Raw genomic sequence first — 18687 nt, forward strand, 5'->3', positions numbered from 1 at the left:
TGCATATATATGGCGGATAACAACTTTACACTAACAAATATTAAGTTAGCAATAGAACAAGGCATTAAAAACAATAAAAATTAATATACACAGTTCACTCATTATTTACCTCAAAATATTTGTTGTCTTAAATGTAGGGCAAAAGGTGAGTAGTATTGTAAGAAGTCAGGTGTGGGTAGGTATGGTAGCCCTCCTGGCCACCCCAACCGATGCATACTGCGACGCTTAAAGTGCTCTAGAGTGATAAAATGCATATACAGTACACTCATGACTTAAAATATTTGTAGTCAGGTGAGAGGTGAAAAGTATTTATTTGAAGATAGTCGTGTGGGAGGTTGAGTATGGTAGCTTGCCTAGCCACCCCCCCCCCACTGCAACATTTAAAGCACCCTAGAGCAATAAAATGTATATACAGTACACTCATTACTTACCTTAAAATTTTTGTAGTCTAAATGTAGGGTGAGAGGTGTGTTAAGCGAGATAAAAACGTAATGAGAGAGAACGAGTAAGATGAGAGAGCCTCAGAGTGCTTATGTAAGCAAAAGCGTCTAGTTATGGTTGATGTATGTTCATACAAGCGCCTTACACTGTATGCAAGTTGTCTCTACAGTGGTACAGTAGAATAAATAAAAACAACACTTTCATTCTCGTGTAACATCATTTTTAGAAGGACTGATGCTCTGAAATTATTTCAAATTATTATTACAAATTATTATTATTATAATCATAAAAAGAAGCACTAAACCCACAAGAATTGTGAATAGCTATTGACAGTGTGAAGTTATATGATTGGAATATTTTTCTACAGTTAAGTAACTGGTATTTGACTAGAGAAAACGTAATTCTTCTGACAGTCCTACAAACCGCTTGGTAACAAATCTCATATTTGTCAGTTTTTATACTGTGGGTGTATATATCATGTTTGTATGTTACATAGAGTGTTTATTATATAATTTTGAGAAAATATAGATGGATTAATGGAAATGTCTGTATTAACGTAATATACAACATTTAATGCGTCCAAGAGATTATTATGTGGAGTTGAGTAGAGAGAGACTTAGTGATTTTAATGTGTACCTGCACGCCAGCATAGTGTGTAAGTAAAATATGCACGTAAGTATAATTATCAGAGTATAGTGGACCCCTGGATATCGGCCTTTGCGGATATCGCCCAAATGTGTTTTGGCTGCTTTTTTGGCCAAAATTCTACCCTGGATTTTGGCAGGCGACTCAGAAATCGGCTGTGTTGGATGCATCCACCCACCATACCAAGTGTCAGTCTAGCTGTGTTTCTGGGTGAGTGAGTAATACTCTGGGCGCTTATCTAAACATTTCGTTGCAATCCATTGTTTTTTGTGTTTGAGTGCGACTGCAAAACAAGCTACCATGGGCCCAGGAGCTAACCACTGAAGAGCTGCAAGACCTTCATCTGCAACAGACAACAGCTGAGGAACTTGGTTCAGAGGAGGTGGAAGAGAGGGGGAAGAAGGTGCCTTCTTCAGTGATTAAGGACATTTGTGCAAAGTGGAGGGAGGTGCAAAGTTTTGTGGAGAAATATCACCCTGACCAAACTGAAACAAACCATATCTGCAACATGTTCAGTGACAAAACCTTGTCCCGCTTCAGGCAAATCTTAGAGACGCCAGAAACAGACCTCTCTGGAGAGCTTTTTTGTGCGACGGGTGCAGTGACTCTCAAGCTAGTTCTAGTGTCAGTAAAAGACAAAGAAGGGAAGTAACCATGGATAGGGACTTGATACCTGAAGTCCTTATGGAGGGGGATTTCCCTTCCAAACAGTAATCAGTCCTCCCTCTGTCCTCCTCCCTGTCTTCCATATGCCAACAATAATCTTCAATGAAGGCAAATGTGATGATAAATTTTCATTTATCTATTTCAGTAGTTATTTTATTTAGTTCTCATTGTTTTCTGTATGTAAAACTATAGTTAATCTTTAAAAAATTTATTTTTTTGTTAACATTTTTGGGTCTCTGGAACGGATTAATTGTATTTACGTTATTCTTATGGGAAATATTACTTCAGTTTTCAACCTTTTTGGATTTAGGCTGAGCTGAAGTGGATTACGGCCGAAATCCGGTGTTCCACTGTATATAATACGCAATAACTTTAAAACTCTTGAAATTCTGGAAAATTTCCGGACATAATAGAGAGATGTGCTCATGGAAAATGTAAACAAAAAGAGTGGGGCACACCATATTTGAAAGACTTCTCGCCGTATTACAAATTTTGGTCATAATTTGAAATTGCTGTATTAGCAGAACGCTGTAAGGCAAAACGCCATAAAGCAGGGCCCTACTGTATATGTAAAATACGCAGTAACTTAACACTTGAAATTTTGGAAAATTTCCAGAGGGAGATGTGCTCACGGAGAATGTAAACAAACCGGGTGGGGCGCCCCGTATTTGAAAGACCGCTTGCCGTATAGCAATTTTTGGTCATATTTTGAAATCACCATATTAGCGGAATGCCGTAAGACAAAACAGCGTAAAGCGGAGCCCTTCTGTACTTACCTATGTCCTTTTTCAATCTAAACTTATCTAACTTAAATACATTATTTCTGGTTCTTACTTGATTTAATATTATCAGTGCTTTCTTTACATTGCCTTTGTTTATGCCCATCATCCGCTTCCATACATCAATTGTATCTCCTTTCATTCTGCATCTCAAGAGGGTGAAGGTTCTAAGTTCTCAGTTTGTCTTTATATGGGATATTCCTTATACAGTGGATCAACTTTTTCATCCTTCTCTGTATGTTCTCCAGTGAGTTTGTGTCCAATCTGCAGTAAGGAGACCAAAACTAAGCAGCATAATCTTAAGTGAGGCCTTGCCATTCAGGTGTAGAGGTGTAAAATAACTTTTGGACTCCTGTTAACCCTTTGACTGTTTTGGTCGTATATATACGTCTTAGGAGCCAGTGTTTCAGACGTATATATACTCAATAATTCTAGCGGCTTCAAATCAAGCGGAAGAAAGCTGGTAGGCCCACATGTGAGAGAATGGGTCTGTGTGGTCAGTGTGCACCACATAAAAAAAATCCTGCAGCACACAGTGCGTAATGAGAAAAAAAACTGATCGTTTTTTTGGATTAAAACGCCGACTTTGAGGTGTATTTTCGTATAGTATTTATCGATGTATTTGCGTTTTCATGGTCTTAGGTGATAAAATGGAAAACATATTACAGAAATAGAGATGATTTTCATTACTTTGACGATGAAAACGACCTTGAAACTGAGCTCAAAGTAGCGGAAATGTTCGATTTTTACCAATGTTCAGGAGTAAACAAATCACACCACATGTCCAATACACGTCGACTGGGGAGTCTAATATTCTTTCACTAGTGCACTGATATTATTTATACCAATTTTACAATAATGCAGTAGTCTGCATAACAGTAAATTTTTTATTTTTTTTTTGTATGAATAAAAAATCAAAATAGAAAGCAATAATAATATAAGAGGGGCCTAGAGATGTGTCTAATGAACAGAGGATATGTTATTTTAGTGCCAAGAATGTCTACCTTGTTTATTCTGGACCCTATTTTGAAATTGGCATCTTTTTTAGTTTGCATGAAATTGGCCAAATTGCCAATTTCTGACCACAATATTGGGTAGTCCGAATTGGTAAATGGGAGGTTTCTTGTACTCAGCTGATAGATAAAATGGAGTTCTAAAGAAATAGCTATGAGTTTGGTCAACTGGAACAAAGGAATTGGCTGAAAATAGGGCTCAAAGTCAGCGAAATCGCCGATACGCATATGTCGCCGAGACTGCTAACTTCGCCAGAGTGTAATTCCATGAGTTTTTGACCAAATTTCGAACTTTTGGTGTCATTACCATCGGGAAAAGATTCTCTATCATTTCATAAGAAAAAATGATTTTTTTTTTTTCAAAAATTTATCGACATAGAATGACAGTTTCAGAAAGGGGCCTGAAACAGTCAAAGGGTTAATTATACTCCTTGATATAAATGTAAACTGTTAGCTTTATTGTGCACACTGAGGCACTGTTGTCTTGGCTTTAGATTTATGCGTACCATGACTCCCATGTCTTTTTCACATTGTGTGTGATCAAGTACTACATCTAGTTTATAACTATGAGCATTATTTTTTATTTCCAAGGACTAGGACTTTATGATTGTCCACGTTGAACTGCATCTACCACTTTTCAGACCAAGACATTAATTTGTTCAAATCCTCCTGGAGTTCATTGGTATCATCTTCAGAATCACTCATTTGGCCTATTTTTGTGCCATCAGCAAATTTACTTATATCACTTACAATAACTTTATCAAGATCATTAATGTAAATTATGAACAGCACTGAGCTTAAAACTGATCCTTGTGAATCACCAGTAGTGCCTGGTCCCCATTCAGACTTGATTCCATTAATGTACTCCAGATTACTGGTCAAAGAAGTAAAGTCATTTTGTTTAAAGTTAAAATCCCCTACTATTACCACGTTATCATGCTAAAGCTCCAACAATTTTATCCAAAAGAAGTATTCCTCTATCGCTCTAAACTTGGAGGTTGGTATACTATACCTAAAATTAGTTTTTCTTGATCTAGACATTCTACCCAAACCGATTTTGTGACTAATCCATCCATTTTTATTCCTGTTTTTATGCAACAATTTATAATTTCTCATACATATAATACTACTCCACCTCCCTTCCCATTATTTCTATCTATATGGAACAACTTAAACCCTTGAATGTAGCACTCGGCAGTCATGTCCCAATTCTTTAAATTGTACCATATTAAAATAATAAGGGTTGGAGTATTTTTGATAGTGTACTTGAGAATTGTACTTTATTAATAACACCCCCCCCATGCAGTACTTAACCCTTAAACTGTCCAAACGTAAATCTACGTTCACGTGCGTGGCGCTCCAGACGTAGATCTGTTTTTTTTACATGCTTTCAAATGGAGAAAATAAAGGTCGGAGTGCTACGCACATGAATGTAGATCTACGTTTGGACAGTTTAAGGGTTTTACCAGTGGTTCTTAACCTGGGTTTGATCGAACCCCAGGGGTTCAGCGAGTCAGTTTTAACCCTTTCAGGGTCCAAGGCCCAAATCTGGAGTCACGCACCAGTGTCCAAGATATTTCAAAAAAAAAATTTGTTATTTTTTCTTATGAAATCGTAGAGAATCTTTTTGTGAAGGTAATAAAACAAAAAGTACGAAAATTGGTGGAAAATTGACGAAATTATGCTCTCGCGAATTTTGATGTGTCAGCGATATTTACGAATCGGCGATTTTGCCGACTTTGACTCCCATTTTAGGCCAATTACATTATTCCAATCAACCAAATTCTTAGCTATTTCACTAGTATTACTTCTATTCTATCGATTGAGCACAAGAAATCGCCAAGTCAACTGTTTCAACTACAAAATAAAGTGATCGGAAATTGTTAATTTGGCCAATTTAACACCAAGTTCAAAATATTCCAATTTCAAAATAGGGTCCAGAATGAACAATGTAGGCATTCCTGGCACTAAACTAACATTTCCTCTGTTCATTAGTTATGTTTTGAGGCTTTACAAATAAATTCCATTTTGATTTTTTATTCACATAATGAATTTTTATTCACACCAAAAAATAGAAGATTTACTGTTATGCAATACTGTAATAATTGTATAAATATCATCACCGTATTTGTGAATGTATATTAGACCCACCAGCTGATGTGTATTAGACGTGTGAGGTTGTTTGTTTACTCTTGAATATCGGCAAAAATTTAACATTTCCGCTACTTTGAGCTCAGTTTCAAGCCATTTCCAATGCTAAAACCAATCAAAATCATCTCTATTTCTGTAATATGTCTTCCATTCTATCAAATGAGACCAAGAAATCGCAAATACAACTATAAAAAACATACGAAAAAACACTGCAAAGTTGCTGTTTTAACCCTTTCAGGGTCCGTCCCGTAGATCTACGGCTGGTCGGTGAGTGTCCAAACCGTAGATCTACGCCAAAATTCTAGCGCCGTCAAATTTAGCGCGAAAGCGCTCATAGGCCTACATATGAGAGAATGGGTCTGCGCCATGGGTGTGCGCCGTAAACAAAAAATCTAGGCGCCCGCATAGCATTGTGGGAACGCTGGCTCAGTCACCCTTGTTCACCATGTCTCGTCGCAAGTCAGCTCTCACTCCCCGGAAAATTGGGACTCTCCTCTTCCTGTCTGATAGTTCTGACACTGATGGAAGTGGAAATGAAGACGAATTCTACGGCTTTGATAAGTTAGTGACCGAAAATAATGACCAGGATATCGATAATAGTGCAGAAAACCCCGACGATCCTCGACCTTCTACCTCTGGTGTGGGCACTCGTGACTCACGGTCGGGTGTTCCTAAACGTAAGAGAAAACTAATATTTTCCCGTGGCCTGGCCTCTGACTTCAGTAATGACGATGATTCTGACGTGGATTGTGATTTTATTGCGCTCGACGATCATTCGAGTAGTGATAGTGAGGAAACATATTCACCAGTGAAGCGTCGGTATGTTCGCCGCCGCATGCGCTCGGGTAGTGTACCCTATGCTGTGCCCAGGGGACGGAGTACATCCCGTAGTACATCCCGGAGTACATCCCGTGGCCCTACACCCGTTTTAGGTAGTGATAGTGAGGATGATGTGGCTACACTTGGCATGGATGGGCCACAGACATCAGTGGATGGTGTTAGTGGGGCTGGTGGTGGTAGTGGCACCGCCATGCGTGACTCGCTGTGCCACGCGGGAACCCACGCTGCTGACTCGTCAGTTCAAGGACAAAGCGGAGCGTCACCCACCAGCCCGCCACAACCACCCGTACAACCAGCCTATGATGTCCAGTATCCACCAGCAAACCGTATCTGGGATTGGCAGCAAAATCCCAATTTTGTTCCCAGCCCTCACCACTTTGATGACTCGCAAAGTGGAATTCTACCTACCTGTCCCCTTGGAACCACGGCCAATGAACTGGAATTCTTTGAATTATTCTTTGACCAGCCATTGATGGAAACTATTGTCAGGGAAAGTAATAAGTATTTTCAGTACACCATGGCAAATACGATCTTATCACCACAGTCAAGACTACACAGGTGGAAAGAGACGACTGTTGCAGAAATGTATTTGCTTTTTGCAACAATAATGCTTATGCCTCACGTCTATAAGCATAATATAAAAGCATACTGGTCCACAGATCGGCTAATTTGTACCCCATCCTTCAGTGAAATAATACCAGTGAACAGGTTTATCTTACTGTTACGTATGTTGCACTTCTCTGACAAAACCAGGCCTGACAGAAGTGACAGGTTATACAAGATTAGAAATGTTTTCATGTATCTCAAACAAAAGTTCAGGATATACTTTTATCCATTCAAGAATCTTGTAATTGACGAGTCTTTGATTTTGTTCAAAGGTAGACTGTCATTCAAGCAGTATATACCAAGCAAGAGGAACCGCTTTGGTATAAAATTGTTTGTACTCTGTGATTGTGACAGTGGCCTGGTGTTGGATATTGTTGTATACACGGGTAGTAAAACATTGAAAGATACCAAGATGTTATTGGGTATATCAGGTGACGTAGTGAGAAACATGATGGCACCTTATCTTGGTAAGGGCCATACATTATATACCGATAACTGGTACACAAGCCCATTACTCAGTGATTTCATGCGAGTGAACAAGACAGATGTGTGTGGCACAGTGCGTTCTAATCGTAAACATATGCCCAGGCTCAACGCAGGTGTTCGTGGTGATGACGTGCAGGTGTTTACTGCCAATGACATCATGGCATTACGGTGGCATGACAAACGAGATGTCACATTGTTGACAACCATTCACCGTAATGAAATGCAAGACAGTGGCAAAGTTGATCGAGTGACTAATGAACGTATTCGAAAACCAGTGACAGTGATTGATTATACACAAAACATGCGCTTGGTTGACAAGTGTGACATGCAGATTGGTTTTGTTGACTGTGTTCGTAAGAGTTACAAGTGGTACATGAAACTTTTCTTCCATCTCATGGACATTTCAATGCTGAATGCATATAATATGTACCAAATAAAGACTGGTAACAGACCACCGTATGGTGAATTTTGTTTGTCTGTTGTCAGACAACTCATAATGAAGTACCAGGTAACAACACCTGCAATACAACATGGTCCTCGAATTCATCACAATATACCCAAGCGTTTGAGAAGAGAAGGTGATCATTTCATAATACAGCTTCCTTCAACTCAAAAGAAATTTGCTCAGAAGAGATGCATTGTCTGTGCACAAACAAAACGACGGCAACAAAGACGCAAAGACACTCGGTTTATGTGTGAGGAATGTAAGGTGCCTCTGTGCATGGTGCCTTGTTTCAAGGAGTTCCACAAGCTCCAGCAGTTCTAAAACCATGTCCAGTGATTGTAAATATGTAAATATATGATAGAACATTAGTATTATACAATATTTGTGCATGTTTATTGTAATAAACAACAGTGGTAAACAATAATATGATAACTTTAGTGCGGTTATTGTGTTCAATACAGTGAGTTTATATATATAAATTATATACAGTATTGGTCTCTCAGGCCCCAAATGTTAGTAGGAATAGAAAAAAATTGGAAAAGAAAAGAAAAAACAACTAAAACAACAAAATAATATAATACGCGTATGTGGAATTCGTCGATGTTGCCGCCACCACATCATTTTCTACAAACTTCTTGGCACTGTATCTCGGTAAGTACTGATCAGATTCTAATTTTTTTTGTTTTATTACCTTCACAAAAATATGCTCTTTAATTCTGTAAGAAAAAATAATTTTTTTTTTTTTCAAAATTTCTTGGACACTGGTGCGTGACTTCAGATTTTGGCCTTGGACCCTGAAAGGGTTAATCGAAAAATCATGATTTCATTTTTTTTCTCTCATTATGCACAGTGTGCTGCAGGATCTGTTTTATGTGGTGCACACATACCACATAGATGTATTCTCTCATATCTAGGCCCAAATGTACCACTCACAGTTTATCAGAGTGAGCTGAGCTCATGGCGTAGATCTACGGTTTGGACCCTGAACGTAAAGCCGTAGATCTACGGGACGGACCCTGAAAGGGTTAAGGGTTTGGCAGAGGTCACACAGTGTGTGTGTGTCAGTGTGTGTCCCATTCGTGAACTACGTGTGAAAGTGCTATGAAGCACCGCATCTTCAAATAACTTTGTAATGAAATGGGCTCTGAATCTGAGATACTTTTGTACTATTCTAATGTTCGATGATTATCCTGGGAAAAGGTGCTGAATCATGTTTTTGCCTTGCGTGTGGAATTAGCCCTGTTTTTGCAAGAGCCCCAACATTGTCATACAGATTGCTTTGAAAATTCTAAGCTCATTCTCATTTTGGCGTACATGGCTGATATGTTCAGTGCTCTCAATTGTCTCAGTTGACAGATACAGGGCGGAAGAAAACCTGAAGGCTTTTCAAAAAAAGCTACCGCTATGGAAATAATGAAGAGACAATGATAACTTCGCAGACTTTCCCCTGCTGGATGACTGTGTATGTAAGATCGAAGATGCGGCTGGAATTGGAGACATTTCTGTACCTGGGGAACTGAAGCAAGGAATTGCCATGCACTTTGATGAGCTCACAAAGTCTCTCGACAGATACTGCCCCACCAGAGAGTCATAAGAACATAAGAACGAAGGAACACTGCAGAAGGCCTACTGGCCCATGTGAGGCAGGTCCAAGTCTCCTACCGGCTTAAGCCAATGCACCCAACCTAGTCAGGTCAGGCCACACTGACTTAAGGGAGGAACACGGCAACCAACCTGGTAGCACAAGCTATCAGGTCCAACTCACACCCACCCACATCCACTCATGTATTTATCCAACCTATTTTTAAAGCTACACAACGTTCTGGCCTCTATAACTGTACTCGGGAGTTTGTTCCACTCATCCACAACTCTATTACCAAACCAGTACTTTCCTATATCCTTCCTGAATCTGAATTTTTCCAACTTAAAACCATTGCTGCGAGTCCTATCTAGGCTAGATATTTTCAGCACACTATTTACATCCCCTTTATTTATTCCTGTCTTCCATTTATACACCTCAATCATATCCCCCCTAATTCTACGTCTTTCTAGAGAGTGCAGATTCAGGGCCCTAAGTCTATCCTCATAGGGAAGGTTTCTGATACATGGGATCAACTTTGTCATCCTCCTCTGTACATTTTCCAGAGAATTTATATCCATTCTGTAATACGGTGACCAAAACTGTGCAGCATAATCTAAATGAGGCCTAACCAAGGATGTATAGAGTTGAAGAACAACCTGAGGACTCCTATTATTTATGCTTCTTGATATGAAGCCAAGGATTCTATTAGCTTTATTGCGAACACTTATGCACTGTTGTCTTGGTTTCAGATTACTGCTAACCAGAACTCCTAAATCTTTTTCGCAATCCGTAATATTAAGATCTACATTATTTAGTTTATATGTGGCATGGTTGTTGTCCTGTCCAACATTTAGAACTTTGCATTTGTCTATATTAAACTGCATCTGCCACTTCTCCAACCACTGCATCAGTCTATTCAAATCTTCCTGGAGTGCTCGAATGTCCTCGTCAGAATGAATTCGACGGCCTATTTTGGTGTCATCGGCAAACTTGCCGATGTCGCTCTTTATGCCCTCATCTATGTCGTTTATGTAGATTGTGAACAGCAGGGGGCCCAACACCGACCCCTGTGGAACACCGCTCGTGACGCTTCCCCACTTTGATTTCTCCCCGTTTATGCAAACTCTCTGCTGCCTATTTGTCAACCATGCCTCTATCCAGGAAAAAATTTCTCCTCCTATTCCATGTGCTTTAATTTTCCTCAATAGTCTCTGATGTGGGACCCTGTCAAAAGCCTTACTGAAGTCCATATACACATCATATTCATTACCATGATCTACCTCCTCAAATACCTTAGTGAAAAAAGTTAATAAATTCGTAAGGCAGGAACGCCCCTTTGTAAAACCATGCTGAGATTCGTTGTTTAATTTATGCTTTTCAAGGTGGCTACGAACTGCCTCGGCAATTATTGATTCCATAAATTTTCCCACTATGGAGGTTAGGCTTATTGGTCTATAGTTCGAAGCTAAGGACCTGTCACCTGTTTTGAAAATAGGTATCACATTTGCCATTTTCCACTTATCTGGCACCATGCCAGTTTGTAGTGATATGTTGAAAAGATTAGCCAAAGGTGTGCTAAGCTCCTCTTTACATTCCTTTAGAACCCTTGCATACAATTCATCAGGACCTGGGGATTTGTTAGGTTTTAATTTATCTATTTGCCTAAGGACCATGTCACTTGTGACTCTAATCGTGCACAGTTTATTATCGTCCTGTTCTACATAATTTATCATTACTGGAATATCGCTGGTATCCTCCTGTGTAAAAACTGAGAGGAAGTATGTGTTAAAAATTCTACACATTTCCTTATCACTGTCAGTGAGCTGACCCGAGGAACTTTTGAGTGGGCCTATCTTGTCCCTGATCTTACTTCTGTATACCTGAAAGAATCCTTTTGGGTTAGTCTTCGATTCTCTTGCAACTTTAACCTCATAATCTCTTTTTGCTTTTCTAATTCCCTTTTTTATTTCTCTTTAACTGAATATATCGATTTCTTAATTGCCCCTCTCCTCTTTTGATTTGCCTATATATGCCTCTTTTGACCAATCAGATATTTTAATCTATTGTTCATCCATTTAGGATCATTTTTGTTTGATCTGATTTCCCTATTTGGAACATAATTTGACTGAGTAGCTAGAACTATGCCCTGGAAAGCATCATATCGGCAACCATCACCACCTACCTGACCCTTAGTCAGGTCATTCCAGTTCAGCCCACCTAAGTAATTTTTCAGTCCTATGAAATCAGCCAAGCGAAAGTCAGGGACGGAGACTTGATTGCCATTATTAGGGGAATTCCATGATATATTAAAACTGAGTGATTTGTGATCACTTTCCCCAAGCTCATCATTAACCTCAAGATTATTAATTAGTGTTTCCCTACTGGCAAGAACCAAGTCAAGGAGGTTATTTCCCCTAGTTGGCTCTGTCACAAACTGTTTTAAAAAACAATCCTGGATCGTATCAAGAAAGTCACCTGACTCTAAATTTCCTGTCAAATTGCTCCAGTCAATCTGTCTATAGTTGAAATCTCCCATTAGCACAACATTTTCGTATGTAGATGCCTTACGAATTTCGTCCCATAGAAGTTTACTGCACTCCCTATCAAGATTTGGGGCCCTGTAAATCACACCCAAAATTAGTTTTTCTCGGCCCTCGAGAAGCTGTAACCAAACAGATTCAGTGGCTGACGCTTCTAATTTAATATCTTGTCTAACACAACAATTTAAATTGTCTCTGACATACATCGCTACTCCACCACCTTTCCTGTTGACCCTGTCAGTGTGGAATAATTTATAGCCTTGTATGTGGCATTCAGAGGGCATCTCTCTATCTTTCAGATTGTGCCAGGTCTCTGTTATAGCAATAATATCTATGTTTCCTGCACTTGCAATTAATCTTAGCTCATCTATCTTATTTTTTACACTCCTGCTATTAGTATAGTAAACCTTAAGGGAGCTAGTCCCTTGCTGCCCTCTGCTGTCCCCCTTTGTTTGCTGACCTGATCTATTGTCTTTATTTATAACTTCATGCTGAATGCCTTTTATACATTTACTGTTTCCAACCTTAGTGTTGCAACCTGCTTGTTTCCCACACACACCCATACCTCTATCTTCTATCAGTTTAAAATCATAGGCATTTCACCAATGGCCTTCTCAATCGAGTCTGCAAGTGCTACCACCCCTGCCCCAGAGGGATGTACCCCATCCCTTGCATACATATCATGTTTGCCATAAAAGTTGTTCCAGTTGTCAATGAATGGGATTGCAAGTTCCTTGCAGTATCTGTCTAGCCAGCAATTTACACCAATTGCCCTAGACAACCATTCATTTCCTACTCCCCTTCTAGGCAAGATGCTACATATGATTGGGATCCCTCCCTTAGACTTAATGAAATCTATAGCTGACCTGTACTTATCTAGCAGCTCTTCTCTCCTACCCTTCCCAATATCATTTCCACCAGCACTGAGACAGATAATGGGCTTGTTCCCATTACCTGACATGATATTATCCAGCCTGTTGACAGCTGCTTACGTTCAGTGTTGCAACAGCAGATATCAATGATGAATACCTTGACGAAATCATTGAACTTCAGCAGAGCCAGGTTCAACAGTAACTCTTCAGAACAACAACGCTCTCAACGTTTTGGTGCCACCAAATCTTATTGCTAAGAAAGCCCTTGAGATACTCACACCATTTGTTACAATGTATCTTTACGAGCAATCCTTTTTGAGGATGGTAGACATCAAAATGAAGAAAAGGAACAGACTTTGTTGCAAAAATGATATGAGAGTGGCACTTGCCAAGGTGAAGTCGTGCATTTCTGAATTTGTGTCTGAAAGGCAACAGCAAAAGTCACAATGATTTGCAGTTTTGATTAAAATCGTATATTGAAGAAATCATAATTCATTTTTCCAATTACAAAGGGTTCGGTGAATGCACAGATAAAACTTGCAGGGTTCAGTACCTCCAACAAGGTTAACCCTTTCAGGGTTCAGAGGCCAAATTTCTAAGTGTGCACCAGGGCCCAAGAATTTTCAAAAAATTTTTTTTGCTATTTTTTTCTTATGAAATGGTAGAGAATCTTTTTCTGAAGGTAATAAAACAAAAAGTACGAAATTTGATGGAAAATTGACAAAATTATGCTCTTGCGAATTTTGATGTGTCAGCGATATTTATGGATTGACGATTTTGCTGACTTTGATTCCCATTTTAGGCCAATTACATTATTCCAGTCGACCAAATTCTTAGCTATTTCACTAGTATTACTTCTATTCTATCGATTGAGCACAAGAAATCGCCAAGTGAACTGTTCCAACTACAAAATAAAGTGATCGGAAATTGGTAATTTGGCCAATTTAACACAAAGTTCAGAATATTCCAATTTCAAAATAGGGTCGAGAATAAACAATGTAGGTATTCCTGGCACTAAACTAACATTTCCTCTGTTCATTAGTTACATTTTGAGGCTTTGCAAATGAATTCCATTTTTATTTTTTATTCACATAATGAATTTTTATTCAAACCAAAAAATAGAAGATTTACTGTTGTGCAATATTGTAATAATTGTATAAATATCATCACCACATTTGTGAATGTATATTAGACCCACCAGCTGGCGTGTATTAGATGTGTGAGGTCGTTTGTTTACTCTAGAACATCGGCAAAAATTTAACATTTCCGCTACTTTGAGCTCAGTGCTAAAACCAATCAAAATCATCTCTTGTTTCTGTAATATGTCTTACATTCTATCAAATGAGACCAAGAAATCGCAAATACAACTATAAAAAACATACGAAAAAACACTGCAAAGTCGCTGTTTTAATTGAAAATCACGGTCTCAGTTTTCTCTCTCATTATACACTGTGCTGCAGGATATGTTTTATGTGGTGCACACATACCACATAGATGTATTCTCTCATATCCAGGCCCAAATTTGCCACTCACAGCTTATCAGAGTGAGCTGAGCTCATGGCATAGATCTACGGTTTGGACCCTGAACGTAAAGCCGTAGATCTATGGCACGGACCCTAAAAGGGTTTAGAACCACTGACTTAAACTAATGGCCCCATACACAAAACATTAATCATACCAGTCTATTGCTTACTGATATGCTTGTATACTAGAATTTATTAGTTATTGTGGGGCAATCCTTCAAGGGAGGTGCCTTAACCCTTTCAGGGTTTCCGACGTACTAGTACGGCTTACGCACCAGGGTTTTTGACGTACTAGTACGCCTAAATTCTTGCACCCTCAAATCTAGTGAGAGAAAGCTGGTAGGCCTACATATGAAAGAATGGGTCTATGTGGTCAGTGTGCGCAGTATAAAAAAAATCCTGCAGCACACAGTGCATAATGAGAAAAAAAAAACTTTGACAGTGTTTTTGGTTTAAAACAGCGACTTTGCACTGTATTTTCGTTTGGTATTTATGATAGTATTCTAGTTTTCCTGGTCTCATTTTATAGAATTGAAGACATATTATAGAAATTGAGACAATTTTGAGTGGTTTTACAATGAAAAGTGCCTTGAAATTGAGCTCAGAGCAGCAGAAATCTTTGATTTTTGCCCAAGTTCAAAAGCAAACAAATCATGCTACGTTTCCAATACACGTCAACTGGTGAGTCTAATATTCTTTCACAAGTGCGCTGATATTATTTACACCATTTCTACACTAATGCAGTAAATCTATTTTTTGTGAGAACAAAAATTCAAAGTGGAAAGCAGAAGAATGTAAGAGGGGCCTGGGGATGTGACTAATGAACGGAGGAAATGTTATTTTAGCACCAGGAATGTCTTTCTTGTTTATTGTGGACCCTATTTGGAAATTGACATCTTTTGAAATTTGTGTGAAATTGGCAAAATTGCTAAATTCTGACCACTTTATTGGATAGTTGAAATCGGTAAATGGGTGGTTTCTTGTACTCATTTGATAGAAAAAATGGAGTTCTAGTGAAGTAGTTATGATTTTTGTCAACTAGTACACTGAAATTGGCAAAAAATAGGGCTCAAAGAGGGCAAAATCGCCGATGTCTAAACATTGTCGAGATCGCAAACTTCACAAGAGCATAATATTGTATGTTTTCCATCAAATTTCATACTTTTGGTGTCATTATGATCGGGAAAAGATTCTCTATTTTTTCATAAGAACAATTTTTTTTTTTTTTTTTTTTTGAAAAATTGTTGACCCTGAGAACAAGTCTGGGAGAGGGCCTTTTGACCCTGAAAGGGTTAATGTTGGTGGGGGGCTGTTATCAAAGGGAATGGACTTGCCCTCTCCTTCCCAAGATCTCACTTTATTGTGTGTCATTCCCCAGGTTTTATATGACTTATGGATTTACAGTAGTACTTTTCACATGAACAAATGCTTTGAACCCTGGTCACTCCTGGGGGCCCTGGTCACTCCTGGGGGTCCTGGTCACTCCTGGGGGCCCTGGTCACTCCTGGGACCCAGTTCACTCCAGGGGACATTGTGTTTGGGTTAAAATAATGAATTGGGGCATTTTCTATGATGGTTTTCATGGTTTTATTGGTTGTTTCCTGGTGCCACTTGATAAATCGGAAGACATAGTAGTGAAATAAAGAATTTTTTTTGTCAGTTTCAGACTAGAAGTATATGTTGTAAAATGGTTGATTCTGGGTGCTTTTCCTCAGGGCAGTTCCGATAATGGAATGTCAGTGTGTTGCAATCAGATGGTACAGAAGGCATACAGTACTAGTGAAATATCCAGGAATTGGGTTGCTTTGAGCATTGGAATTGTCCTAAAATAAGTTTCAAAGTTGGCAAAATTGTAGCATGAAGTGCTACCCGAATTCCAACTTTGCATCTGCCTAGTTTTGTACTATGTCAGAGCTTGCATTTCTGGTGTGTCCATCAGTAACAGGCTGGTTGATCAGGTCTTGATCCACCAGGAGCTCTGATCAGCAACTGGGCCACAGGGGCATTGACCCTCGGAGCATATTCCAGGTAGATTCTAGTTAGGTAGAAAAAAAAAGATTCTCTACCATTTTAAAAAACAAAATTATTTTTAAATATTTTTAAATGCTGATAAAGAAGGTGCGTTCAGTTTGAATGGTGTCATGAGTGAATTGAAGCTCCATACAAATATATGTCTTAAAAATATATGAAACTCCTTTTCAGAATAGTCAGAAATTCCCTATCTGCCTTCTGCTTCCAAATAGTTAAAAAAAAAAAAATGAATTTAAAGTAAAATTATGTAGATTGAATAGAACTGTCAGATATATATATGTAACACAGCCTGCCTATCCAGATTCCAATCAGAACTTATTGTCATTACAATATTTCTTCCCCCAGTAGCAATAACTAAAATTGGTAGTGCAATTTTGTTGCTATCTTATATTATAATTGCTCTTTTAGTATGTATATACAGTTTTGTTACTTAAGATTATTAATAAATTTAATAATGTTATCAGATAACTTGATTATATATTAACATTCACATGAATCTCAATTCAGCAGTTACAATATTTAATTATTTAAAGTCAAACCAGTTCCAAGTTCAAGTTTTAGTCTGCCCAAAATGCTCTGCATAACCAAGAACTTCTCAAAGTGTATAAAATAAGTTTCAATTAATTTTGTAATGTTTACATTTTGAAAGTACAATTTCCTAAAAAAAAATTTTACCTTTCAGACAGCCATGGCGAGCGGGTTGTTATCTCTGAAGTGGAACAACCACCGTAGCACTTTCTTCCATATCCTCTCCACTATCAGGAACAAGGTGAACAAAACTAGTCCTTTAAGTTTGCATATTGCTTTCTTAATGAAAGTGTTTCTGAGAATGTTAGTTAATTTAAGATATATGTTTTTTCTAGGTTGTGTATAAAGTAGTAGTAGTAGTATTACAGTAATAGTAGTAGTAATAATTTGGGATTTTGTTGTTCTTGAGCACCTGTTCTTTCAAAATTTAGAAGCACTCGCACACCAAGCCAAAGTGCAACAACAGCAGAGAAGAAATACTAAAGAGTGACAGCATAATCATTAGGATCATAAGCTCTAGAAAATAAATGCACATTTAACTAAGACTTAAAACTGTAATTAACAGATTCCTGACCTAACAGACACTGGCAACCTGTTGAAAATCATGGAGCTGCATAAGAAAAGGCTATTTCAGTGAATGATTTCTCCCCAAGTGCATGTTATTTTTCTTTTATTGCGGAATCCCCAGTGGACAAAAATCTCGCTTGATTTTTTTTGAAGTTGTCCTAAATCGGCATTATTTATCGACAATGTATGCTTAAAACTAAAGTACAAAAATCTATAACAATCATGTTTAGAACCTAAATTAGTAGTAGTTAGTAGCTTTATGTAAGAGTTATTAACCCTTTGACTGTTTCGGCCATATACATACGTCTTACGAGCCAGTGTTTTGGACATGTATATACTCAATAATTCTAGTGGCTTCAAATCAAGCAGGAGAAAGCTGGTAGGCCCACATGTGAGAGAATGGGCCTGTATGGTCAGTGTGCACTGTATAAAAAATTCCTGCCGCATGCAGTGCATGAGAGAAAAAAAACTCCAACCGTGTTTTTTGATTAAAACTCCGACTTTGAGGTGTATTTTCCTATAGTATTTATGGTTGTATTCTCATTTTCTTGGTCCCATTTGATAGAATGGAAAACATATTACAGAAATAGAGATGATTTTGATTAGTTTCTCCATGAAAACGATCTTGAAATTGAGCTCAAAGTAGCGGAAATGTTTGTTTTTGCCAATGTTCAAGAGTAAGCAAATTCCACCACAAGTCCAATACACGTCAACTGGGGAGTCTGATATTCTTTCACTACTGCACTGATATTATTCATACCATTTTTACAATAATGAAGTAGTCTGCATAACCGTAAATCTTCTATTTTTTGTGTGAATAAAAACTTAAAATAGAAAGCAAGAGTAATATAAGAGGGGCCTGGAGATGACTAATGTACAGAGGATATGTCATTTTAGTGCCAAGAATGTCTGCATTGTTTATCCTGCACCCTATTTTGAAATTGGCATCTTTTTTAATTTGTGTGAAATTGG

The 18687-nt window shown here is 38.3% G+C and overlaps 1 protein-coding gene across 2 annotated transcripts in view; it reads left to right on the forward strand.

Annotated features, from left to right (window-relative positions):
* The window catches only part of LOC128684987 (longitudinals lacking protein, isoforms H/M/V-like), a 92501-nt gene that overhangs the window by 25146 nt on the left and 48668 nt on the right, over positions 1-18687 (forward strand). For both annotated transcript variants that reach the window (XM_070103957.1, XM_070103963.1), the window contains exon 2: positions 17303-17389. In XM_070103957.1, the coding sequence (XP_069960058.1) occupies positions 17309-17389 (81 nt within the window). In that variant the 5' untranslated portion in view covers positions 17303-17308. The remainder of the gene's footprint in view (positions 1-17302; positions 17390-18687) is intronic.

The sequence above is a fragment of the Cherax quadricarinatus genome, chromosome 5, assembly GCF_038502225.1.
Source record: "Cherax quadricarinatus isolate ZL_2023a chromosome 5, ASM3850222v1, whole genome shotgun sequence".
NCBI lineage: Eukaryota > Metazoa > Arthropoda > Malacostraca > Decapoda > Parastacidae > Cherax > Cherax quadricarinatus.